The sequence below is a fragment of the Ictidomys tridecemlineatus genome, chromosome 7 (genome assembly GCF_052094955.1).
Source record: "Ictidomys tridecemlineatus isolate mIctTri1 chromosome 7, mIctTri1.hap1, whole genome shotgun sequence".
NCBI lineage: Eukaryota > Metazoa > Chordata > Mammalia > Rodentia > Sciuridae > Ictidomys > Ictidomys tridecemlineatus.
The window spans coordinates 62,238,648-62,265,987 of NC_135483.1; the positions used below are offsets into that span (position 1 = coordinate 62,238,648).

Consider the following 27,340-nt stretch of genomic DNA (forward strand, 5'->3'; position numbering starts at 1 on the left):
CCCTACATTAAATTCTCTCAGTATTTAAATACTTAAGTGTGGTTGCTGTTTTTCTGGTTGGACCCTGACCTATACACTTTTCGCCACTTCTCTAACTCTTCAAATTATTTGTAAATATTATTATCCACCTAACTCAGCTTAAGCCAAAAGGAGAATTTATTATTTTTAATATTTAAATGTCCCACAGAAACGAAGGAGGGAAGCAGCCTAGAACCAGAGTTTATAGCTCTTAAAGAGGAGACATAAGAAATTTTGTCTTTTTCACATTCTTTTGTTATTTTCTCATTCCTGCTTCATTTTTCTTTCTTCCTGTTAACCAATGTGTTTGGTTTCCCAGTGTCCATGGTGGGAAAGGGTTATTATCAGTAGCTTTGAAGTTCATATCCCATTCAGGAGAGCAGAGATTGTTTTAAACTCATTTCCAAGTTCCCTGTGGAAGAGAGTTCATTGCTTCAATTGGTTCCTTGTTTTGTCATCTCTGGCCTAGGGTCCACAGGTCACTTTGTACAACCTGGTTACCAAATCGGTAGTAATGAGTAGAAGTTTGGATGAATAGTCATAACTAACACTGTAATTCCATGATATCTAGCTATCCTAGCTAGTCATCGTGTCCTTAACTTCTGTCTACTGTAATGATCAATTCTGTACTTATAAGCCTCATACCTAAGCTCTTGATTCTTCTGCCTTCTCACTCTCTCTCCTACTTTACTTAATACATAAAAAATAGTAAGTCCAATCAAACCTTAGTTGCTAGCTCTTCCCCATTTTCTCAGTACATGCCATTGACATGTCTGCTTATTGAAGTTTTTTGTTTGTTTGTTTTTCTGGTGCTAGGGATTGAACCCAGGACCATGTGCATGTGAGGCAAGCATTCTACCAACGGAGTTATATTTCCAGCTCTTGAAGTTTTTTTCTAAGCAAATTTACGTATGCCAAACTATAGTCCCCATTTATAGGAAATGAGACTAGTATATCCATGCTTGTGAGGAATTATTGTTGACTGGAAAGGAAGAAATATAAAAAATGCTGGAAAATAGCTAAGTTAGAGTAACTGTGTAGGCTCTGAGTTTCAGCATGAGCCCAACACCAACTTGAGTGGTAAATAGTGGTGTCCATAGTAGGTCATGCTTTAGAACTTCTTTGTTTATGATCATAATCATTCCTCCTCCAGAGACAAAGTAAATCTTACAGGGGATGGATATAGGTAGTCCTATCTTTTACTTGCTATATGTGTAGGGAAACTACATCCAGTGGACTTTTCATGAAGTAAATCATATTTTTTCTTAGAAACTGTTAGAGGTCATGGTACAGCTGGCTTTAGCAAGAGTCTTATTATTTTTAAAATGTTAGACACCATCAACACCTCTTTTAAACTAGAATTTTATTTCAGGTCCTATAAAGTGAATGTAAAGTGACTCAGAATTTAAGATGTTTCGGGGTTGGGGTTGTAGCTCAGTAGTAGAGTGCTTGCCTAGCATGTGAGATTATTTGAGGTAGTGATACTTTCTTTAAAATCCATAAATTTCTGTGAAGCAAACAACTATAATAGAGTTTGCAATTCATTGTTGATGTTGATAATTATGTTTTTCCCACTGAAGACTGTTTTATAAAGTCAAGGCTGACCATTCTTTTCAGGCTGTCTTTCTGCCATTACAGCTTATGTAGTTACATATAGTAAACTCAGTGTATTCAGTTACAGTCAGTCAGTCAGTCAAGCTGAATGCGAGCCAGCAGAAGCAGTGAGTATTGTTAATTACTGTTTCTGCTTGTACACATACCCTCCTTAACATTTTTGGAAACCTCTATCATGGCAATTTATTTTTTCAGACATAAAAATATCAGGCCATTAGTACATAATTTCAAAAGGAATATGGGAATGTTTGCTAAGATAGGCATAAGACAGTATCTTGACTGCTGCATACTTGCCTTTGCCTGAGAAATAGATGATGAAAAATTTAAGGTTAGGTCATGACAAAGAAAGTGTTAAATGATGGAAAAGAGGAGATAAAAGATCATGAAATACTGTAAAATACTCTTTATTCTTTCACTATCTTGGTGAGAATCATAAGATATAAATCAAAGAAGTTTACAAATAACTTCATGTACACAATAACATTGAAAGTCCAGACTAGACCTCTGAACCAGCTGCATCAGTATCATATGGGAGCTTGTTTAAAAGTCTGCTGAGGGTTTGGGGACATAGTTCAGCAATGGGGCACTTGCCTAGCACACAGTCCCTAGGACCCACCCACACCTCTCAAAAAAGCAAAAACCAAATAAGCAAAGTTAAAAGAATCTGCTGAATCATAATCCACGTTTTAACAGGATCTCCAAGTGATTCATATGAACATTAAAGTTTGAGAAGCACTGAAGCAATGACTTCACTACTAATCATGCAGCTAGAAAAACATTCTATATCATCTGCCTTATACCCACATGTGATCACACACCCACACATATCCTGACCTCTTTGTTCCTTTTTCTTCCTCTCTTCCAGTGAATTATTTTTAATTTTTATTTTTTTGGTACCAGGGATTGAGCCCAGGGGTGCTTAGTCACTACACCGTGTCCCTAACCCTTTTTAAATTTTATTTAGATACAGGGTCTCATTTAATTGCATAGGGTCTCATGAAGTTGCAGAGGCTGGGTTTGAACTTTAGATCCTCATGCCTCAGCCTCCCAAGCTGCTGGGATTGTAGGCGTGTGCAACTGTGCCTGGCTTCCTCCAATGATTTGCTTTTACACTACCTTAGCTATATACTCTCATAGTCACAATTAAGACATTGTCATTACCAATATTAGGAGCCATTTCAGAATTTCACTTCAGTACTCTGGTTATCTGACTTTCTCTCTTCTGATTATCTGACATTCTTCCAACTCGCTCTCTTTAGTTCCTAAAGCTGACATTTTTTAATTCCATAAATCTGTAATCTGTTGATCCTACCGTCTTTTCACTCTAACCCCTCTTCTTACTTCCCAGCTTATCAAACTTTAATCCTAACCACTATGTCATTAAAATAATATCTGCCTATCTCTTAATCCTCTTGCTTCTTTGTTTTCTGTGGCTAACCTATAGGTTTACTCCAAATTCTATTCATGTCTGTATATATACAACTGTATATGACTGGGAAAAAAAACTGATGACCATGCTAACTAGTCTCAATTTAATGTCTTGGACACTAACTTCAAGTGAGCCTGACAACTGCACTTTATTTCTAATCCATTCTCTCTCTGCTTTGCTGTAGAAATATATTGAATCTTCTTGTTCTTTAAACATGCAGTGCCTTTCTTGTTTTTACTCTTAGTTGATAATCTTGGTTTCTGTTTCACTCAGAAAGTTAGAGATAGGTTGGAAGAACTTTTCCACAGGTTCCAATCACCATGTCAACCATTTACTGTCATTGAGCCAATAAAGTCAGCCTTCCCCCTTCTACTGTGGAAGAATCTTAAGCTCTGTTCTTTTTTCTCCAGACATTCTTAATTTTTTCCTTTTTGATGGTTATTTTGCAGGATTCTATTTTCTTTTCTAGCTTTCAATTCTCTTCTTTCATTTTAGCAAAATTCCTCAGAAAGAATAATCCCTATTTTCTGTCTTCAATTTCTCTGCACCCATTTCTTCTTGAACTCTCTCCAGAGTTCCCCTTACATCATGTATATATCCATCTGTGTATTCAACATCTCCTCTCTTAGATGTCTGGTAGGCCTCTTAGACTTAACTTGTCCCAAATTGCTCTCCCTACCCATATATTAAAGTACCCATATCTCTCTCTCCACTCTTGCCTCTATTACAGCTGTAATGTTTGTGAATCATAAAGGCAACAAATGTTTATTTTTTCAGGGTTTTTTTAAAATTTTTTGGTGCAGCTGATCTTTTTTTTTTTTGTATGTTTAAGAACTATTTCTTTGTACTGTCTTTGAATTATCTGTTATATTTTTGTCACTTTTACTATTTTTTCCTTCGTTAAATTTTTTAGCTAATATTTATATCTTTAAGTTGTATTTTTATAATTTTGACAAAATCTCTAGAATAACTTCAAGTTCAGGACATTTGTAATATTTTTTTCATAGTAATTTTAATTCCTTTAGTGTTTTTACCATTAAATATGGTATTTGCTGTTTTGGTTTCCATAGGAAACAAAGGACATTACTTTTTATATCAAGCTTTTCTTTGTTTCTAGAATTAGGAAAAATCAAGCCATCTTTCCAGAAGCCTACATTTTGAACCTCCACAATGTCTTAATAATAATGAGGCATAGGGACCAATATATTTCCATGCCAGTCTGACGAAAGCTGGGACTGTCTGTTTGCTTGATAACACTTCTCTCTGATTTGGCATTATCACCTTGTACCCCAGCATCCTGGAGGTTTGGGCCTTGACATTACAAGGAGGCCCACGTGATCATACCCAGCCTCACCTGGGGAAAGAAGCCACATTCTACCTCTGCACATCTCTAACCTTCACAGTTACTTGGCTCTGACAGGTCCCCTTTCTCATCAAAGCTGTCATTCATTATTAAGTGGGATGTAATTTTAGAAATTCTGTTGTATAATATGAAATAATAATAACAATAACTCATGTTCTGCATACTTACTGTGTGTTGGACCCTGTTCTCTTTGCTATATAGTAACCTTTTTAACCTGGACAGAAAAAAAAATTCATGAGGTTGGTATCGTGAATACCTTTTTACAGGTAAGGAAACTAAGAGGCAGAAAGGGTTTAATAACTTTCCCATGATCATTCAACTAGTAGGTATAATTATCAGTAAATGGTTTAATTATTGTATAAGGATAATAATGATTTAGAGACAATTAGAAAAAGTATTTTGCTTAAGAGCATTTTGTTCTAGAAAGTTGGATCCTATAACCTATTTTAAAAAATAAGCTGCACTCCCTGACAATGTCATGTAAATGAGGTCTTGACTTTGACTCAACAGATAATTTCTCTGTCAGCCAAATTGGCTATTAATTGAAAATGGAAAAAGAGTCTCAGTGGCATACAGGTAATAGTTTAGCTCATAAAAAAGATAAAGAAATGTTTCTAAATGGAATTCTCAAGCATGTATACCTTTAAATGGGGGAAAAAGACACATTTTTAACAATCCAGTAAAGAAATAAGGTTTTTGCTTTTTATATTTATTTCTGAGACTTTGAGCATACATTAGATTTTAGTATTTTCTTTTGCCACATAGAATGTAAGGTTGAGACCTATACAGGACCCAGTTTGAGAAGGTAAGTGGGAATGGCTTATGTTTCTGATGCTGAAACCAAAGCCTGTTTCTGTTGCATTCAATAGGAAAACAAGTCATGGTTTCAGTAATTAATGCTTGTGTTTTGTATTTTCCTACCACCACTTGGTATCTTATGCCTAAATAATATAGTAGCCTTTTATTTGGTCTCTGCGTCTTGTTAATTTTGTTTCCTTCTTTGTGTCCTCATCCTATTGAGAAATGAAATGAAAACATCAATCATATTATGACACTTCCCTGCTTTAGAGATATTCTTGATTTTCATATGACAAGTTTAGAGGCAAAATCTTTGTTTAAAGACTTAAAGCTTCACCAACCTCTATCTACCTACTTTGAATAAAGAGAGAAATATACCTAGGCTTAGTATAAGGGAATATATCAGAATGTCTGAAGTTGCATGTAGATTCTACAGGAAGATGGAGATTTGGAATTAGGAATGGCAGTAACAAAGCCTCTCAAAGGCCAGGAAGTAGAAGCTGCAACATCAGTCCTGCCGCAGGAGCAGTCTTGTTAGCCTTTCCTCTGTTGAAATGGAATAGTCACCAATCAGTCTTATTATTTTTATCCCTGTCCTCCAGATGTCAGCTCCACAGAGGTAGCATCTGCTTGCCCCTGTTGCCTTGCATGCATACCCTTGGTATCAGGAGCATTTGTGTGTTTGTTTCTAATTCATAGTTGTTTTTTTTTTTTGGTCAAATCTGACATTATATATTGAATTGAAAAAGTCTTAAATCCCAGTGAATAATGTAGTTGTTTTTTGGTTATGGTTGAAAGCCGGCTTACCCATACAGTGGGGAAAAAATATAATTTCTTTCTAATTTGTGAATACAAACATAGCTTTATGAAAAAGCTTCCACTATGTCAAATATCTTGTTGATATGTAGAATTTTGTGCTTTAGTACGTTCCTTTTAAATACTGGCTGTTTTAAAAAACTTATGCCATAATTAGCCCCCTATTTCTTCCCTTAAGTACTTTAATTTTCATGTCATTTGATGGGGTGATTTTGTGGATGTCACCACCTGGCGGCACAGAAATTGGGTTGAGAGGATTTTACACACATACATACATAAACACACACACACACACACACACACACACACACTCTCTCTCTCTCTCTCTCTCATATATATATATATGTATATGTATATACACACATATATGTATGTGTATATATATATATTGAACTATGCATGTACATATGTAAATGGTTTTCTGGCATAATTTTGTACTTTTTTATTTTTAATACTAGTACATCATGATTCCTAAGTCTCTTTTTTCTAGGTTTCCTATATTTCCAAGCTCAAAAAACATGAATGTCACCATTATTTTCTTGGTATTATCTATGCCCCTATGATGGAATAAGTATTAAAATATAGAGTGAAAACCCACATTAAGTTATATCATGGAAGGACCAATTAACTTTCTATCTCACCCTCCGGATCACAGTTGAAGGAGTCATAAATGATACTGAAATGAATTTCTGACATAGGCAGTATACTCTTCCATGGTAAACTAGAAGCTATTTTTCAGCCAGAATACCGACATCTGGTTTCTGGAGACCATGTGTGTCTTCTCACCTCTGACTCTGATCTAAATACTGATAGAATATATTTCAGGAACTGATGATTTGATGTAAGTGATAGACAACTCTCAGAGTTGTCTTCCCATTTGTTTGCTGTCATAAAATTATCCCCTCTTTTTCTCCTGCTTTGATATTTTCCAAAGAGATAATAATATTTGAATATTTTCCAAAGAGATGATAAATACAAATAAAAAAGGCAAAGGAGTGAACTTGTGAACAGAAATCTTGTATTCCCTTTTACCTACAGTTCTACTTCCTGAATTTGCCTAGAATTATAGTAATTGAAAAATTATGCAGAAAGTTCATTTCAGGGCTGACGTTGTGGCTCAGTGGTAGAGCACCTGCCTAGCATGTGTGAAGCTCTGGGTTTGATTTTCAGCACCACGTATAAATAAATAAAGAAAAGGCCCATCAACAACTAAAAAATAAAGAAAGTTCATTTCAGCATTCATTAGTGTAAACAAGGAAACAACCTAAATTTGTAGCAATAGAGCGTCAATTTAGTAATTCATCTATATACGAAGGAATATTGTGCAGATAGCAAAAATAATGGTGTAGTTTGTTTTTATTGACTTCAGGAATGATTGTGATAGGGAATAAAGTCTCTGTGATGGGGAATTAAGTGTATTACTTAATGGAAAGCAAGTTGCAGAGAATAGCATTCATATGCACACAATTTATGTAAAAGTGTGTACTAATTCTGCATGTGTATGTACTCATGAAGAAGTGTCTAGAAATATGTTTAAATAGTGACTTTTATCCACTACTGCACAGATTTGGAGGGGTTTTTTTTTCCCCTCCTAGTTGATTTCCCATTCTGGAAATTTATATCTGTTCTATTTAGAATGATGTTTTTACACAATGTTAATATACTTCTTAAGAAACTTTAATATTTAGTATACATTACTCAAATATGGCTCTTGAATTGCTCCTCCCACTACCCCTTACAAGGGATTAAGCCCACAGGTACTTTACCAGTGAGATACATCTCCAGCCCTTATTATTTTTTTTTAATTTTTGAGAACAGAGTCTTGTTAAGTTGCTTAGAGCCTCACTAAATTGCTGGGACTGGCTTTGAACTTCAGATCCTGCTGTCTCCCCCTCCAGAGTTACTGGGATTACAGACATGCACCACCACACTCAGCTTGAATCACTTCTTGTTTTTGTTACTGAGTCTTTGAAACATGAAGGCCACAGTTGGTTTCTTGATATTGACTATGCCAGACTTTACTATCTTCATATTTTAATTGCCTTTAGCTTATGTTTTACCAGCACCTCTGTCTTAGTCTATGTATTTTCCAAGGATAGCAGATTTTTTGTTAAAAGTTTATCTGTATGTCACAGCATAGCATGTCCTGGAAATTAGAATTCATCATTTTAATCTTTGAATGCAAAATATATTTCAACTAGTTTATTTAACAAATCATTTTCTGTTTTATTTAGGTGTAGAGTTTGGTGCTCGAATGATAACAATTGATGGAAAACAGATAAAACTTCAGATATGGGATACAGTAAGTATTTTAAAAGTACATTGTATGACCTCAATAAAGTTGTTTTATAAAAGTACATTGTATGCTTGTTTTGTTTTAATGTTACTTTTTGCTTGTTATAGTTTTTTAGATACTAAAATTCTATAGCCATAAACCAAAATATGATGAAGAAAACTGGTTTCTCCTATGCAGTGATTTTGCAGTGATTTTGGTCTGAAGGTGTTGGGTGAATGCTAAATGAAGTGAAGCCTAAATGAAAGTGCTCTAGAAACTATACTTTTAAGAGAAATAATTAGCATGTCAGAAATATACATATGTAGTAAAGTAAAATATCAATTGTATAGGGTAACTTATCCTGACAACTTATTAATTTATTTTATTTGACTTAGTTCCAACCACTTGAAGCCATTTTGTCCTAATGCAATAACTAATTCTGTCTTTTATCACTGTTCATTGAGCACCTAGCATATGCCATGCTTTATAGATTTTAGTGGTGGTTTCTTATCTAAACTACTGAATACAGAAAATAATTTGAGTGGCTGTTTTCTCTATTCACCAATCTTAGATGGTGAATAGAATTCATTTTTAATGAAGTTACTATATAATTCAGTTAATGTCCTAAGATAGCAGTTTTCAAACTTTTTGGTTTCAGCCTCTGATTCATTTTAAAATAACAGTAATAAACTTGTTACCTGTTAGGATAATCACTGCAACTTTTATGGAAGTTACATCAACTATACACACATAAGACCGACTTGTCATGGATAGATAATAGCTATTGAAGGAAGGAATCACGAGAATATCTAGTCTGGGTCAGGATTCTCGAGACTAAGCAAGTTGCTGGAAGCTGTTTGGGGTCCTAGGTTTCCTGATACATGCTGTATATCCCACAGTTGGCCCTTAAGTAGTAAACCCTGTGTCTTGGTCCTGCTCTAAGAGTTATGCATTAGACTCAGGGATCTTGTACTTTCTGACCTCTTCTTCATTGAAGATTCATACTTTTACTATTTCTTAGGAGTTTCCTCCTAAGCATATAGCATCTCAAAACATTTTTTATTTACATTCTCTAAAGCTACTTAATTTCAAAACTGCATGGAAAAGAGAACATAAAATGAGTCGTTTTTTCTGAAAGGTATGAAATTATGATCACCAACCAAAAGGAAGTTTTGTGTTTTTTTTTCCAGAACTGATTTATACAAACTAAATTGCTTTCTTATAACATTGTGTAGCACACATTCAGGGTAGAAGTCTGAACCAGGTTATTTGCTACCCTAATAAACACATTTTTCATATGTTAAATACATAATACTTGCTTTGCTTGAAATGCCTCTTTTCAGACTTTTTCTATTTAAAGCTAGCTCAGTTGTCAACTCTTTCTGAAGCTTTTCTGATCCCCATGAGAATAACTTATTCTTCCCAAAATATTTTATGCATATTTTATTAACGTTCTGGTCCCATTGTCATCTTATGTTTTTGTTCACATATTATCATCAGAATAAGCATTGTGAGAGAAGGGACCAACTCTGTCTTGTTCAATTTTGCATCTTTTGTTCTTAACTCAGTCACTGATAACAGTGTTTAGTAAATTTTACTGAATTAAGTACAGAATCTCATTCTGCTAAGCAACTTGCGGGATTATTGGATGTGTTTAGGAGATGTCTTCTAGTGAAGTACATAGCTTCAAAAAGGAAAGGCTAATATAATATTAACTTTTAAACAAAACCACTTGTTTGTCTGTAGTTTATTCTACTTTATTTCACTGTTCTTTTGTACTTAAAGTGTTCCCTTAATTCTTGTTTTGAGAAATTTGACTCAATGATTCATTCCCAGTTGTCTTTTATAGGTTTAATTTATCATCCTTCTTTTGATAGGAACTTTTAAAATTTTTTTCTTTCAGCTTATGAATAGATTTTCTTGCATTACGGATCTTTCAGAAGAAATCTAGAATAGTTGCTTATGCAATAATGAGAGGAACATAAAAGAAAAAACTCATTTTGCCTGGGGTGGGGGCAGAAGACTAGCTTTCTTCTTTGTTTAAAAGAGAAAGACTTGAGTACTTTGGAAGACATCATCACCACCCTAAAAAAGAAATTCAGGGATCCTAGAATGCAAAGGACAGGACTTTAATAACCAGTGACCTGTTCTAGATTTTAAGGACTGTTTCAAAAAAAATTGTTAACTTTTTGAAAGTGGTTTCTTATAGATTGTTCTCTTACTTTCATTGGTTTTCTTTTATACCTTACTTCTAAAACTCTGCCACAAATGTAATCATGATTACGGTTGGTTTCACATTTAGTTCATATCTTAGTGAAACAGGGTTTCCCAATACCAAGTTTAGCAGTGTTTCTAGACATTTGTATAGATTATTGCATTTTTAGTTGTGAGAGTCATGTCTGTTCTAACAGAGGACACTTTGAAAATCATCCCAGAGTTCTCTTGGCAATATTAGCCAAGTGTTATGTATTAATTCATCCTCACCCCATGGCCAATTCATATATTAGGATGTTTGTCATTTATTGTGTATCCATTTTCACTTCCCCCAAAAATTGTTGTTTGCCATCTTTTGTTTGTTTTCTTTTTTAACCTCCCCCCACTTTTTTTTTTTTTTCAAATTGTAAAAATAGCTGCCAGCAGATAACTCCTTAGAGGACTGAGGCCATCAGTCAGTTTCACAGCTGAAAGCAGTGATAGTCTTATCAGTCCAGTGCCTCCTCCTTTTTGCCCTCTGATGAGTGACTTTTTTTTTTTTAATCAAAAGCCAAAGCCAAATGTGTCTATTTCAGAATAAGTCAATGAAGAAACATAAGTTGAACCTACTTCCTGTTCATTGATTGGTGCATGAAGGACAAAATGAAGTCTGTTCTCCCTATTAAACCCTAGCCAGACTTGATTCCCCCATTTTACTTTTATTCATCTTTTGTCTTTTATCACTTTTGCCTTCCCAGTATATCCAAACAAATCTCCCCCATCAAATTTTGTAGTATGGGTTTTTTAGTTAAGTATCTAGAACATGTATCTGCTCAATTTCCCTATAAATATATATTTTAGATTTACAAATATTTTTTTCCATCAAATATGTATTGGAGTATTGACAGTTATGTAGAAACTTGTATGCCAAAATTCCTTGTTAATGAAGCAAAGCTTTTCTTCGTTGTGTGTTTTTGTTGTTCTTTTCAAAATCATGTCAGTTTATTCTCTTGACTTCTTATTTTGTTTTAATCGATCAGTAAGGATGGATATCCAGAATGCAGTAGGGCCAAGGGAAGGCATGTGGAACTCTAGGCTGGGAAACAGTCCTACTTCACTTTCTGCCTATCATCGCTGCTCCCTTCACACTCCCACTCCACCCCATCTCCATTGAGAAGTTTAGAGATCCTACTGTTTTACCTCCTTTACAGTTGTTCAACCTTTTCTACTCTAGTGATTACCTCTCACCTGTGGCCTTCAGTTTCTCTTATATGGCAGTATTTCAAAAATCTATAGTGGAGATTGATTATATCCTCTCCCTGCCCCCCTCAAGTAAATATTCTCAATATTTAAAAGCAGTTAACTTGTGTTATTTTTTCTAGATATTTCCAACCTCAGGACCTGATTTAGTCCCCTTAGTAGGTTTAAAATAAAATAGCCTAGGTTGGTTTTCTTACCATCCTTGCTGTGAACATAGGAATACTAAAAATCAGTTTGATTCTTAACTCTAATGGTCATCCAAAACAGAAGTCTTGTTCATGCATATAGATTTCAAAATTTTTCACCTCAGTGAAATCAATTCCCTGATTATTGGTCTAAATTTTAAAATTGAGTCTATTTAGTGAGGTTCCTGAAATATAATGCGTAGTCAGTGGACAACTTATTTGGCTATTTATATTTTTTCCTTTTTGGTTCTTATCTAGTCTACATAACTGGAGTTTTTAGATAAATGACTAACAATGAAAGTAAGAAACATTACTATAATATTGATTTTCACAAATCTTAATTTTTTAACTTTATCGGTTCTTTGGAATCAATCAAGATAACATATTTCAGTGCCGACTGTAAATACACTTCATACTCTGATTTAGGCTCTCAAGGAGAACTAAAAGAAAATTGCATTTAAGTGATGTATTCATTTTGTCTAATCAGTGGTATTAAGATCACATGAGAGTGCTTTTGGATTTTTTTGAGAAAAGGGTAATTGTGGACTATTGTAGACAAACTTCCTAACTTTGTGAAAAGTTTAGGAGTTTGAACTAGTCCTCTAAGGAAATAGAAATTGGATAGGTGGAAGGAAGAGAAAAGCAGTTTTTGAGGCAGGGAGTTAGGAGAGACAGCAAAGCAAGAATATTCAGACTATAGGCAAAATCTCTGGAGGATGAAAACGTATGATCAAGACATTTTCTTAATAAGAAAAAAATGCTTCAGAGACAAGTGAAATGAGATTGTTGAATTTACAGCTTTAACTCTCAAGTTACTTAAGAGATTTTTGAGCAATAGCATAATGTGTAAAGTCATGTTTTTGTGGAGGTATAGTTGCCAGCCTGTTGCTACAAAATTTGAAATCAACAGAAAGAGCCAGTCACATGGGAATACCAGTTTGGGGGAATCTTTATATGGTATTGGAAGTAGTTTTTTAAATGGCTCAGAGGAGCAAGTTTGTTTGATTAGCAATATTTAAATGGAAAATGAAGGTCTGTAAGACTCCTTTTGCACAAATGTTTCATGACTCTGCTTTTAACTAAGCATCACTAAATGAGTATGCCCATTATCTCTTGAAGCAGACTTGATCTGCTCAACTTTTGTGTATATCTGGGTATATTGTTGGTTTTTATTTTAAGAAGTCAGACAGCCTTGTTGTAAGCTGAGAGAACCACATGGTCCATTCAGGCTACTCATAGCTCAGGTTTATTTGGGGTTTTTTTTTGGTGCTATTCACTTAGTCATTCCTATTTTCATTAAACGCATTTTTCTTTTGTATCCTGAGTTTCCATCAGAAACTTCTTACTCTTACCCAATATTTTATAGTTAAAGAGGATCAAACATAACACCTATGTTTCCTGAATTAACATTTTTCACAATGTAAGTCAATCAGAGTTTAGACAGGTATGAAAGTACTTTTTAAAAATTAGATTATTTCACTCCAATATCAAAATAGTTAACATCAGAGTAGCTTTATGCAGTTAATTTGTATAATAGTTTATTTACAATTAGAGAAACTATAATAAAACACTTTATTGGACCAGTTTTATGTCAAGGCTGCCAATTCCCTTACCATAAACCAGGATATATAATTGTCAGGTCTCAAAAAGTAGGGAACTATTTTTAACATAGATCTTCATTTACTACAGAATAATTATACATTTTAAGAGGCATACTTAAATTTATAGTCTTTGATTGAAATGTGTGGGTTTTTATTTGCTTGAAGTTTTGTCTGATTTTGTATTAATAGGCAAATTCCAGATTCAGTGGACTTAGTATAAAGTGGTGTGTTGTATAAGTTATTTCCATATTGGAACATATTTTTTTGTTCTCTGAAGAACAATTCAGGAAGAATAGGAATATTTTATAAAAGTTTGCTTTTCTCCTTTTCCTAAGTTTATTTTCCCTTTTACTGTTTTAGGATATCTGAAGTGTAAACATTGAAGGTTTGAAGTCTTTTAGTAGTGCTTTTCTACCAATGCATTCATATAATTCACCCCACAGAATTTTCCAAGGATGTTTTTTAAAGGATTTTTACCTTCACTTGATGGTTAGCCTTGAGAAATATAAGATATCTAAACATGATTTTTATATTGAACTTGTAAAATACACCCATTTTGTATTGTTTGCCACAGAATCCTTTCTTGGTATATATGATTCATAATAAAATAAATCTTAAATATCTAGTTCTTAGTTTTCCCATTAAAGAAGGAATTCTCCTAATATTTCCATTTTGAACTTGGATTTGAAGACTTTTTTGAAAGATAATACTCAATAAATGTACATACATAAAAATTAATTTTATGTTCCTGAACGGTACCATATGGTTTTTTAACCTGTGTAGAATGAGTTGGTTATTTTTGCACCTTTTTTTTTTCTCATTCAGTAGCATAAGATCATTGTAAGTGCTAGAATTGGTTACCAAGAGAGGATCTAGCTGTTAATTTCTACACAGAAGAAGTTATTTTCATTGAATGTTAGCATGTCTTTTTATTTAGGTAAGATGGAGTACTAACCCATTTTTTGCAGGTGACTAGGAAATTAGGATTTATTCTTTCATTTATCAGACTCATCTGAGTGCCAGCTGTATGCTATCCCCAGTGATGGGCACTGAGGGTAGAGGCATGGGAGGGAAGGAATATAGTTGGAGAGCCCACAAGAGCAAGGTGTTACAGAGTAGTAAGTATTAGAACCGGCAGATTATGAGCTTGTCTCTGTGCATTACAAGGGTGGGAAGGCTTTAGATATAACTTGGAATGTCAGAACTCAACATGTGAAACAATATTTTCCAAATGCAGATTTTAAGACAAAAATAGTTAAAACTGGCTTGTTTACTTAATTTAAATGCTTATTTTTCCTTAAAGGTGGAATGATTAAAATTTTAAGAAGCACTTTTAATAAGAACTCTGTCAGTTTAAACTCAGGCAATAGTCTATCCCTTTTTATCCTTTCTTACAAAGCAGAATGCTAGTATCATGAGTTAGAGAAATTACCTAATTTTGTTTAATCTCTGGTGTGTGTTTCACAAGTGGATATAAAGATGACTTTACATCCTATTGCGTTTTGACAAGCATTGTATATCAAATGCAGAGAAAATTGATTAAGTGTGGAGGAAAAAATTAAATAAATTAAATTCAGAACCATTTTCTGTTTTTCATAATAAAATGATTGCTCAAAGAATTCCATCTTATGACTGTTGAAAGCTCACTGCAGTTTATGATATAACTGATAAAATCTGCATCCTTGGCCTTCCAACAACCTTTACACCAGCAGATGGTGGGCGTAAAGATGTCATTCATCATTTATGTACAATGGGCTTTATTTATTCTAGTGTCAACAGCTGCCCCAGGGAGTGGGTTATTGAATTCAAATGTGAGGCTCTGGGTTATTTGCTTCCTTTCAAATTTGTCTTCAGAGCTTAGTTGCTAGGAGTCCATTCTGTGCTCTAATAATGATTCATGTATTGTGAAACCATTCAGTAAATTGGGTTGTCAGGGATTGCCAAAAAAGGTTAGGGATCTTTTTTCGGGTGGCAAAACCTAGGGTTGCAGGAATCCTGTATGTGCATCCTAGTGACTTGAGCAATAGTGATATTGACTTTTTTCCAGAAACTGGTGAGGATTTTCTCTCTCTTTTTATGTACCTCTTCCCATATTTTCTGTATGAGTGACATGAAAATGCAGAAGACAGAGTTTTAAAGGAAACTTCCAATTTTTTCTTTTTTCACAGGCAGGGCAGGAGTCCTTTCGTTCCATCACAAGGTCGTATTACAGAGGTGCAGCAGGGGCTTTACTAGTGTATGATATTACAAGGTGAGTACTTGTCAGTTGTTCAGTTCAGTGGTCAGTGCAGAGATTATTTCTAAACAAGTATGGTTGCACTAATAAAACTAGCTTTGTCTTTATGCCCTGGCTTACCATGAAAACTATTTATCTTGAATCAAATTTAAATTTACTACAGAACTCTGCAGCAGAATTCTTTTTCTTACTTAAATAAGTGCCCTGAGTTATCAACTTGGTAAGATTATTTATTTGTTGGAATTTTCTAAGTGTGGTTACATTTAATTTCTAAACTGAAATATAATCACTGAACTCTAAACTCAAATTTTGTACTTGCAAACTGTTTCTCATTATATAAGTGGGATATGGCAAAAAATGGTTATCATTGTGCACCACTAAGAAAAATACTTTGAAAATGTAATCAAATTATCATTTATGTTTAGGAGAGATACATTCAACCACTTGACAACCTGGTTAGAAGATGCCCGCCAGCATTCCAATTCCAACATGGTCATTATGCTTATTGGAAATAAAAGGTAAAAGGATTAAATTAGAGGTTACTTTGCATTAATGATGCACACTGTAGATTACTGTTTGTGTGACCCCTTTTCTTGTACATTTGCCTACATGTAAGTATATGGCTTTTTAAATTTAAAAATTTTGGAAATTGTAAGTTCTTTTGGCTTTTAAAATAAGTAGCTCTTTTGAAAATTATCATTAATCTGAAGGAATTTTATCTGGTTACTAATTTAAAATAAAACCCAATGATTTATTGGAAGGACGGGTGACTATTAAGTATTGTCTAAATTGTTTCAGAAAAATATTTCCCTTTTCATGACTTAATGTGCATTATAGGAATTAATACAGTGTAGAGATTAATCAGGTATCTTTCTAAAGGTCTAAAACTCTTAATATTGTTAAGAAAGTATTACATTAGTACTATTTAAGCTTACTTCCTTAACTTTATATTAGTGTCATATTAATTTTTTTAAGTCTTGTTTTACTTAGAGCATTATCTGCAGTAAACATGTTTGCATATTAGGCTTAAAATGATAATACATGAGAAAACATAGTTGCTTGGCCTAAGTTTCTAAACTTCCAAGAGTATGAAAAAGTTTTTACTAATTTTAGTACATAATTACATGATAGCAAAATTAATATTTTTAGAATGCTAGATACAGTTCATGGATTCCTTGGGTTTATAAATAAAATAGATATTGTTAAAAGAAAATATTAGAAAATCATGACTCATGATAATGAACATGTCAAAGTTTTTTTTTATCTCATTGTTAATTGAGAAAGCAATAAGACTTTACAAACTAGTTCAAGAGAGAACTCTTTACTGCACATTTATAGTCGAATAAGGAATGCTGAAATTTATTTAAAGATGAATGCAAAAATGTGAGGGGGAAAAAAACTTACAAAGTGACAATTGTATTCTACAGGGCACAGTCTACATTTCTCTGGATAGTGATTATTTTTATTGTTACCAGTTTTCCACAAGTTAACTCTACAGTCTTTTAAAATGTATGTGATACAGTTAATACAGTAATTAGAGGAAGATTATAACATTGAATTCATATGAGAGGAAAAAGTATCAATCAACAATCTAAACTTCTACCTTAAGAAACTAGAAAGATAAGAGCAGTTAAACTCAAGGTAAGCAAAGAAAGGGATGATAAAAAGAAAACTAATGAAACTAAAAGTTAGTTCTTAAGAAAATAAATAAAATAGATTCTAATCAGGAAAAAAGACATATCACCAGTATCAGGAATGAAAGGATGACATCTCTATAGTCTTCCAGGTTCTAAAAGGAAGAGAAAATATATTGATATTGTGAACAGACTTAAGTAAATGGAGTAGTATACCATATTTGTAGATTAGAAAACTAAATTTCTTTTCTTAGGGAATTAAACTTATAGGGATTTTACTCCTGAGGTATATCATCAGAGCCTTTTTATTTTTTATTCTGAGAGAAGTTCTCACCAAATTGCTTAGGGCCTTGGTAAGTTGCTGAGGTCCTCAAACTTTGTGATCCTCTTGCCTCAGCTTCCCAAGCTATTATTACAATCATATGCCACCGAGCCCAGCTTAGAAGACTAAATATTTTTAAGATACAAATTCTTCTCAAGTTTATCTAAAGATGAACTGAACTTCCAAAGTCCTTCACACTTTTTTTTTTTAGTTTTAATATCTTTTTTATTTTTATGTGGTGCTGAGGATCGAACCCAGTACCTCACATGTGCTAGATGAGCACTCTACCACTAAGCCACAACCTCAGCTTCCCTACACACTTTTTTTGAGGGGGGCTAGATATTGACAAGCTGAGTTTAAAATGTATGCAAAATTGCAAAAGCCGTAAGTAAGCTAGCCAAAACAGTTTTGACAATGAGTAACAAAATTGGAGGATTCACCAGTTTCCATAATACTGATTTCAAGATTTAATATAAAGCTACTATAACTACTTTAATCTGCTAATGGCATATGTTAATTAGGTTTCCTAAGAAAAGTAAAATAAAAGAAAGTTGTATTTATTTTGGATTACAGTTTCAGAGTTTTCAGTCCATAGTCACTTGCCTTCATTGCTTCTGAGCTTTTGTCAAGGCCATATATTATGGTAGAAGCATATGGCAGAGGAAAGTGCTCATCTCATGGAAGCTGGAAAACAAGAAAGGAGAGATCAGGGTCCTATTATCCCCTTCAAGAGCACACCCCCAATGAGTTAACTTACTTCCAACTATGCCTCACCTCCTAAAGATTCCACCACCTAATAGCACCATCAGCTGACTAGTAGGCATTCACATAAGCTTTTGGGAGACATTTAAGTTCCAAAATAGAACAGTCAGAATAGATTAGTGGAACAGTATAAGGAGTTCTGAAGAGTAAATCAATATATATGTGGCAAATTAATTTATTGACAAAAGTGCTAATTCAGGGAAGGGAAAGGGTAATTTTTTCATTAATTGTGCTCAAACAGGTTAATAGTCAATTACAAAAAAATGAACCCAACCCTTTCCTTAAAATGTATGTGAAATTGCAAAAGCCATAAGCTAGCTAAAACAGCTTTGAGAAAGAGAAACAAAATTAATTAAGTAGATCACAGTACTAAGTGTAAGAGCTAAAACTATTTTGAAATTTCTAAAATAAGACAAAAGCTTAATGACCCTAGTTTGGGCATAGATTTCTTAATGTGACCAAAAAGAAAGAAAGAAAGAAAGAAACATGAGCTATAAAAGGGAAAAAAGTCAATAAATTACACTTAAATAAAATTAAACATTTGCTCTCCAAAAACTAGTTACAAAAATGAAACTGAGGGTAGTAGCATACTTGTGTAGTCCCAGCTATTTGGGAGGCTGAGACAGGAAGATCACAAGTTCAAGGCCAACCTTGGCAATTTAGTGGGACACTGTCCCAAAATAAAAAGGGTTAGAGATGTAACTCAATGGTAGAGTTCTATCCCCTGTAACTCAAAAAAGGCGGGGGCGTGGAGGGGAAGGTTACAAAAATGAAAAGGCAGACTATAGACTGGGAGAAAGTATTCGCAAAACACGTATCTAACAAGGTTTTTTTTTTTTTTTAATTTTTTTTAGTTGTAGATAGACACAATACCTTTATTTTATTTATTTTTATGTGGTACTTCACATGTGGAAGGTGAGTGCTCTACCACTGAGCCACAACCCCTAAGTATTTTTATCTAGAATATATGAAGAATATTTTATCTAGAATACATACAGAATATTGGAATATTCTGTATGTATTCTAGATAAAATATTCTTCATGTGAGAATATAAGAATATTATCACAGTTCACTAATCAGATAATCCAGCTTTATAAAATAAGTAAAAGATGTGAATTGGCACTTCAATAAAGATATACTACTAATTAAGAACAAAAATCACATAGTCATCTCAATAGATGCAGAGAAAGCCTTCAACATAATATAGCACTTAACATAAATAGCGGCCATTCATGATAAAAAACACTGAAAAGGGCAGGGGCTGTAGCTCAGTGGCTGAGCGCTCACCTCACATGCATGAGGCACTGGGTTCAATCCTCAGCACCACATACAAAAATAAATAAATATAACAAAGATATTGTGTTCATCTACAACTAAAAAAAAAATTAAGAAAAAAACTAGGGATATAAAAAAATTACTTTAACATCATAAAGGCTATATACAATGAACCCAAAGGTGACATCGTAATGAAAAGGGAGAAAAAATGAAAGTATTTTCTTTAAAATTCAAAACCAGACAAGATGTTCACTCTCATCACTCTGATATAATACTAAAAATTCTAGCCAGAGCAATTAGGCAAGAAAAAGAAATAAAAAGGATAAAAAATAGAAAAGAAGTAGTAAAATTATCTGTTTGGTAGATATGATTCTATACTTAGAAGATCCAGAAAGCTTTACTAGGATATCGCACGAACTAATAGACTAAGTCAGTAAAGTAGCATGTTACAAAATCAACATAGAAAAGTCAGTAGTTTTCCTGTATACCAATAATGAATCTGCTGAGAAAGAAATCAGAAAAATAATCCCATTCACAGTAATCTCAAAAAATAATAATTATAATAGGACTAAATCTAGCCAGTGAGGTGAAAGACCTCTACAATGAAAACTATAAAGTATTGTCAAGAGAAATCGAATATTAGAAGATAGAAAGACCTCTCATATTTGTGGATCAGCAGAACTAACATTCTTAAAATGACCATTCATCAAAAGCAACATACAGATTCAGTGCAATTCCCATCAAAATACCAATGACATCCTTCACAGAACTAGAAAAAAACAGTTCTAAAATTCATTTAGAAGAATAAAAGGTACAGAATAACCAAAGCATTTCTAAGCCAAAATATAAAATGCTGGAGGAATCATAATACCCAGTTTCAAATTGTACTACAGAGTTACAGTAACAAAAACTGTGTGGTACTGGCATAAAAACAGATACATAGACTAGTGAAACAAAACAGAAGACACAGAGACAAATCCACACATCTACAGTCATCTGATCCTTGACAGGCACCAAAAACACTGTTGGAGAAAAGACTGCCTTATTAATAAATGGTTCTGAGAAAACTGGTTATATAGAAGAATGAAACTAGATCTCTTTTCTCTCAGCCTGAACATAGTCAATTCAAAATAAATCAGAGACCTTGGAATTAGACCAAAGAGTTTGCAAATCCTAGAAGAAAATAGAGCCAACATTTACCATATAGGCATAGGCAATGGCTTCCTTGGTAGGACTCCTAAAACTCAGGAAATAATGCCAAGAATTGATAAATGGGATTGCATCTAATTAAAAAGCTTCTGCATGACAAAGAAAAAAATTAAGTCTTAGTGAAGAACAAACCTACAGAATGAGATAAATCTTTGCTAGCTACTTTTCTGACACAGGATGAATACCCAAGGTATATAAAGTACTCAAAAAATTTGCCATCAAAAAACAGCCCAATGAACAAATAGGCAAAAGAACTAAACAGACACTTCTCAAAGAAATACAAATGGCCAACAAATATATGAAAAAATATGCAACATATTTAGCAGTTAGGGAAATGCAAATCAAAACTACACTGGGATTTCATCTCACTCCAGTTAGAAAGGTAGCTATCAAGAGTACAATTAGTTGGACAAGGCCCAGGAGGCTGAAGCAGGAGGATTGAAGGTTGAAAGCCAGCTTCAGCAACTTAGGAAGGCCTTAAGTAACTCAGCCAGACCCTGTCTCTTCATACAATATAAAAAGGACTGGGGATGTGGTTCAGTGGTTAAGTACTCTTAGTTTCAATCCTTGTTACCAAAAAAAAAAAAAAAAAAAAAAATCAGAATACACCTGAGTTTTTCCAGTGAATCTAATTTTAATATATGGTATTTTTTTGTATGCCAAACTGGAGTCTTGTCCTTTGTATATGTGGTAATGTTGATTTCATAACTACACTTAAAACATATTTGCTATGATTAAAATTCGAAATAATTTTTAAAAAATACAAAGAATAATAAATGCTGAAGAGGATGTAAGGGAAAGAAACACTTTTGTACTGTTGGTAGGATTATATGGAATTCAATAAGGATATTCTTCAGAAGAACAGAAATGAAACCACTGTATAACCCAGCTATACCACTCCTCAGTATTTATCCTAAAGAATTAAAGTCACCATACTGTAGCCATGTGTGCATACCCATGTCTGTAGAAGTGCAATTCACAGTAGCCAAATATTGGACCAGCCTAGGGGTGTCTCAGTGGATGAATGGATAAACAAAATGAGGTATATGTATATAATGTAGTATTATTAAATCATAGAGAAGAACAAAATTGTCGTTTGCAGGAAAATGGACATAAATTGAGAGCATTATGTTAAGTGTAATAAACCAAACTCTGAAAGCCAAGAATAATGTGTTTTCTCTCATGTGGAAGCTTGAGAGGAAAAATGAAAGAGGTTGTGGGGTCTGATGAAAATCAGAAGGCAATCAGTAAAGGAAAGGGACCAAGTGGGAGAGGAGAGGGAAAGGGGCAATACCGGGGGAGGGTGTTGACCAAATTATATTGTCATATCATGTACATGTACTCATACGTAACAACAAATCCTACTATTAAATATAATTATAATGCACCAATAAAAATATGGGGAAAAAAGTAGCTACTGCCGATGGGAATCTAAAATGGATGCCCACATTTTTAGAGTCTCATTGGAAATTAAACATAAAGCCAGGTGTGATGGTGCATACATGTAATTCTAGCTGCTTGGGAGGCTGAGACCAGAAGATCGTAAGCTTGGAACCAGTCTGGATAATTTAACGAGGTCCTGTTTCAAAATAAATTTTAAAAGGCTGGGTATGTAGTTCATTGGGTTCTTGCGTATAACATGCACAAGGTCCTGGGTTCAGTCCCCAGTACCACAAAAAAAAAAAAAAAAAAAACTGAGGGAAAGTAATTAAATATATCCACTGCCTAGCCATTGTACTCCTAGATGTTTACCCAGCATAAATTTATTTTCCCATGTCTAAATAAGGAATTGTACATACATTTGTAGTAGCTTTATTTGTAGTATCCCAAAACTAGGAAAAACCCAAATGTCAATGAATAACTGTATAAATAAATTTTGTTACAGCATTATAACGGACTACAACTCAACAATAAAGAGGAACGAACTGTTGATATATGCAGGAAAGTGGATAAATATTAAACAGTTATGCTGAATGGAGAACAGATACTGTAGGACTACATTATAGAAAATGTAGGCTTAGTCTGTGGTGGCAGAAAGCAGATGATTAGTTGCCTAAGATATGGGGGAGGAAAGGATTATGACAGTGGAGTGTAAGGAACTTGGCGGGGGGGGCTGATGGCTTTACAGGTACATGTCAAAACTCAACGTATAAAATAATAAGAATATTTGAAGAATAAAAATTTTTCACTTTTATCTTGCCAGTGTTTTCCTTGTGCCTTGGAATATACTGGTGGCTTTAAATTTGGTTGATGATCACAAGGAGCTTATAATTCAATGTGTAAAGGAAAAATGTATATACACAAGAAATGTTTCTGATGACTATAGATGAGTGACCCTTCTTTAAGTGATAGTATAATAAATGGGAAAGAACAATAGAAATAAATGGGGTGATTATTATTGATTGGGGTGAATTGGGATAGACATCAAAACAAGGAATAAGCAATTTTTGAAGTAAATGCATTAAGCAATAGGGAGCTAGTGAAGGGATTTGAGAAGGGCAGTGACCTAGTCAGAGTGACAGATGACACAAATTTGCTAACTGTGACATTATAAATTGGTTATATAAGAAGTAGGAAATAGTTTTAAAAGATTAAAGTTTTTAATAGTAAAAGGAAAAAAGAGCATAAGACTTAAAAAATGACTTAGGAAAGACAGACACATAAGTAATAGAAAACAACTTGGGTGAGATTTATAGGGAAAGCAAAGTCAAAGACAGCAGTTTGATTTTATGCCTGGGCAACTGAGGATATGACCACTGTTTTGGAAAGCAGCTTGTTCAGCTTGTTTTGGAAAGCATAATGTTCAAGTACAATGGCTTTTGGGTTTTGGTTTTTGTTTTTTTAAGAAAATATATTGTCTATCACAACCTAGTACATAAATTGAGTATGCAATTAACATGTTCAACAAACATTCCATGAAACAATGGGTTATATACACTGATATTTTCTATTATGTTTCTTTTTTTTAAGGAATTCTGACTATGACCTACTGAAGTGATTTTACAATTCAGTGAGTCATAATACTGTTTGAAAAATACTTCCTTGGAAAGGCTTTGACACATGTACATGTACACACACATACATACACAATTTTTTTTACACATGTGTGTATGTGTGTGTACATGTTCATTGTAATAATGAAAAATTTAAAATAATCATGTCTACTGGAAATAAAAATAAATTGTGTGTTCAATTAGTAGAATATAGTACAACAGTAAAAAAATTTGAAAACTAGATCTACCTGTATTATATGTATAAATTTGAGAAACATGATGTTAATTAGAATTAAGTTGTAGAACAGTAGCTACATCTGGATTTTTGTAAACATGCAAAAAGTACTTTGTGTTTATGATTATGAACATGAATATAAATATAAAAATCTACTTGAGAATGAAAACCCCAAATTCAAAACAGTAGTTTCTTTTTAAGTAAGAAGGAAGACAGTGGTTCCAGGGATGCACAGGCACATGGGAGATGATTCAGCTATATTTGTTGGATTTATACCTTAAAAACTGAAGTAAAGCCAACAGAAAAGTGTGTCGAGGCTATATAGAATTTCATGGGTGTTATATCCTAAAGTAAAAATAAATATTGTATAATAGTAAAAATTTATAAACTTTTACAGTAGAATATACTCATAAGAGAAGGTCTGATCCCTCCCCTGCCTTGCCCAATACAATTTTAGTATGATAAAAATGAGTAGCATACTTTCATCCAGAATTTCTGGCTTAGACTTTGTTTCTTCATACCCTCCCCACAATATTTTTGCTTTTAGAAGAAACTGATAATTAAACCTACTGAGATTTATAACCTAATTAATGTTTCCTTAGGACTGTGGATTTTACTGAACAATTTTCTGTAGCTTCAAGGAATTGGGTAGACAGTGTCTTTTTATCACATTTGTAGAAACTCATCTGTATACTTTGCACAGGTGTCTCTCCTTGTACTATGTTTAGTAACATGACCCTTTCTGTCACATGTTTAGTGATTTAGAATCTAGAAGAGAAGTAAAAAAAGAAGAAGGTGAAGCTTTTGCACGAGAACATGGACTTATCTTCATGGAAACTTCTGCTAAGACTGCTTCCAATGTAGAAGAGGTAAATAAAAGGCCCTTTTAAATATCCATCATCTTATCACATAATAGAAATGTTTTGTATATCTAAACATTTATTTCTTGGTGTTTATTCCCTCAGTTTATTAGTCTCTAATAGTCCTTCAAAATCATCAAGTAGAAAAATTTCTTCTTTTGAAATGCCTTCTAACATTCATCTTCCAACAGACTCTTGAGTCTTATTAAAAGAAAAAAGAGGCTAAGAATATGAGTAACTTACTCAAAATAGTGCTTAATTTCCTCCTGGATAACAGCATGTAAAAGCAGCTGCAAAAGGAAGACAATTGAAAAAGTCTCATCATTCCAAGGGTAGCAGAGGACAGGGTCCTAATAAGCAACAGCTAGCACTGTGTCTTAACATAGTAAGCAGTCAGTAAATATTATTTACAGTAATACTTGCAGCTTTTCCAATTAACCCTTGAACCCAGATTTATTGATGTATTTGTGGTGTGTAGAATCAAACCTTACACATGTTAGGCAAATGCTCCACCACTGAGCTACATCCCCAGCCCCCCATAATTAAGTACAGTAATTCTGCATCAGTGGTTTGTACACTGAAGAACTCTTAGATAAAATATTATTCTTATGTATAGTTGATAAGATGTCCTCTGTTATTGACAATAATTATGACATTTCACTTCATAAAGCACACCCAGTGAAAAATCTGTTTTACTCTTGTCCAACTTCAAACAGACAAAACTACCTGTTTTAGAGAGGTGCTCTTTTGTTAGATATGTTACATTTGAAACCATAAAGGAGCCAATGTGGAAGGAGGAGAGGCATTCAATGTATCTGAAACATACCCTAATTTATTAATTATTAATAATGTGTATCTTAGGGATTTTTTTTTCTTTCTTTTTGGTACTGGAAGTTGAACCCAGGGACACTTAACCACTGAGCCACATCGTTATCCCTTTTTTATATTTTATTTAGCAACAGGGTCTTACTGAGTTGTTTACGGCCTTGATAATTTGCTGAGGCTGGCATTGAACTTGAGATCCTCCTGCCTCAGCCTTCCAAGCTGCTGGCATTACAGGCATGCACCACCATGCTGGCCATCTTATTTATTTTTAAGAACCATAAATACAACATTGCTCCATTTTAACAACAACAACAAAATACTATGAAGTCAAATAATAAGGCATCAACTAATGGAAAATAATTTTAGATTACTAATTCTGTCTCTAATGCCTTTGTGTTCATTTATTTAACAAATAACAGTACATTTGTATTTATAATCAGTAAATTACTGTTTTTTCTTTTGCTGAACATTTAAATGAAATATATTCCATGGCTATTTTGGCAGTACTTACTACAAAAGTTCTGTATTTGTGGTTAATAAAATACATGTTTATATTTGGGTGGGAATTTGCCTTACTCATGAGTGAACATCATTTTACTTTGTGAAAATTAATTTACCTCTCAAAAGCCAATGACTTTAAGAAGTAATCTGACATGATTTTATTTTTATAAAATCCATAGGTAAACATTTACAAAATGTTATCATCCGTGCAGTTTTATCTAAAAGATAAAACAAAAATACTTTCTGATAAAGTATTTTAAGAAGACAGAGGACTGTTCTGTGCTCTAAAAAAAGGGTAGAATCAACCTTAAATTTCTTAATCTGATTTAGGAATTGATGAAAGGTCAAAATAATAGTCAAAAGATATTTGCTTCTGGGAATATGGAGTATATTTATTTTTTTCTTATTTCTCCTGGTAAGTGCATCTATTTAAAACCCTGGATATCATATATAAAACCAATACAGGAATATTCTAAAAGATGAATAGAAAAAGGCAGACCTTTGTACTTGAATCACACAACATTGATTTTCCTTGGTTTTTGTTTTTATCTCCTACTTCAGAATAGGTGCTAGAAAAACTGACAAGCTATAATGACCAATGGGGACAGGGCAAAAAAGCCTTACTATGGCCAAAGGATCAGGAAAGTAAAATATTGGTAAGGTAGAGAGCTTTTAGAAAATAACTATTCTAATGTTAATTGAGAGAAAAAAAATTGAGGCACCATATCCATTATTGTTAGATTGTAAGGAGGTTTTCCCACTGTCCAACAGCAGTAATGGGGTAGCACCACCACCAGTACTTTTCTGTTCAAGTGGTATCAAAGGAAACCAAAAAGAGCAGAGATTTAATTCTGATGCATAGTCTCATAACAGTATGCAACAGAGGTTTCAGGGAAAATTTCTTGGATACCTAGAACCAGGAAGATCTCAAATAG

The 27,340-nt window shown here is 33.6% G+C and overlaps 1 protein-coding gene across 2 annotated transcripts in view; it reads left to right on the top strand.

Annotated features, from left to right (window-relative positions):
* Positions 1 to 27,340, top strand: part of Rab2a (RAB2A, member RAS oncogene family) — an 85,982-nt gene that overhangs the window by 34,326 nt on the left and 24,316 nt on the right. For both annotated transcript variants that reach the window (XM_078017064.1, XM_078017065.1), the window contains 4 exons: positions 8,273 to 8,340; positions 15,721 to 15,803; positions 16,214 to 16,306; positions 24,977 to 25,088. In XM_078017064.1, the coding sequence (XP_077873190.1) occupies positions 8,273 to 8,340; positions 15,721 to 15,803; positions 16,214 to 16,306; positions 24,977 to 25,088 (356 nt within the window). The remainder of the gene's footprint in view (positions 1 to 8,272; positions 8,341 to 15,720; positions 15,804 to 16,213; positions 16,307 to 24,976; positions 25,089 to 27,340) is intronic.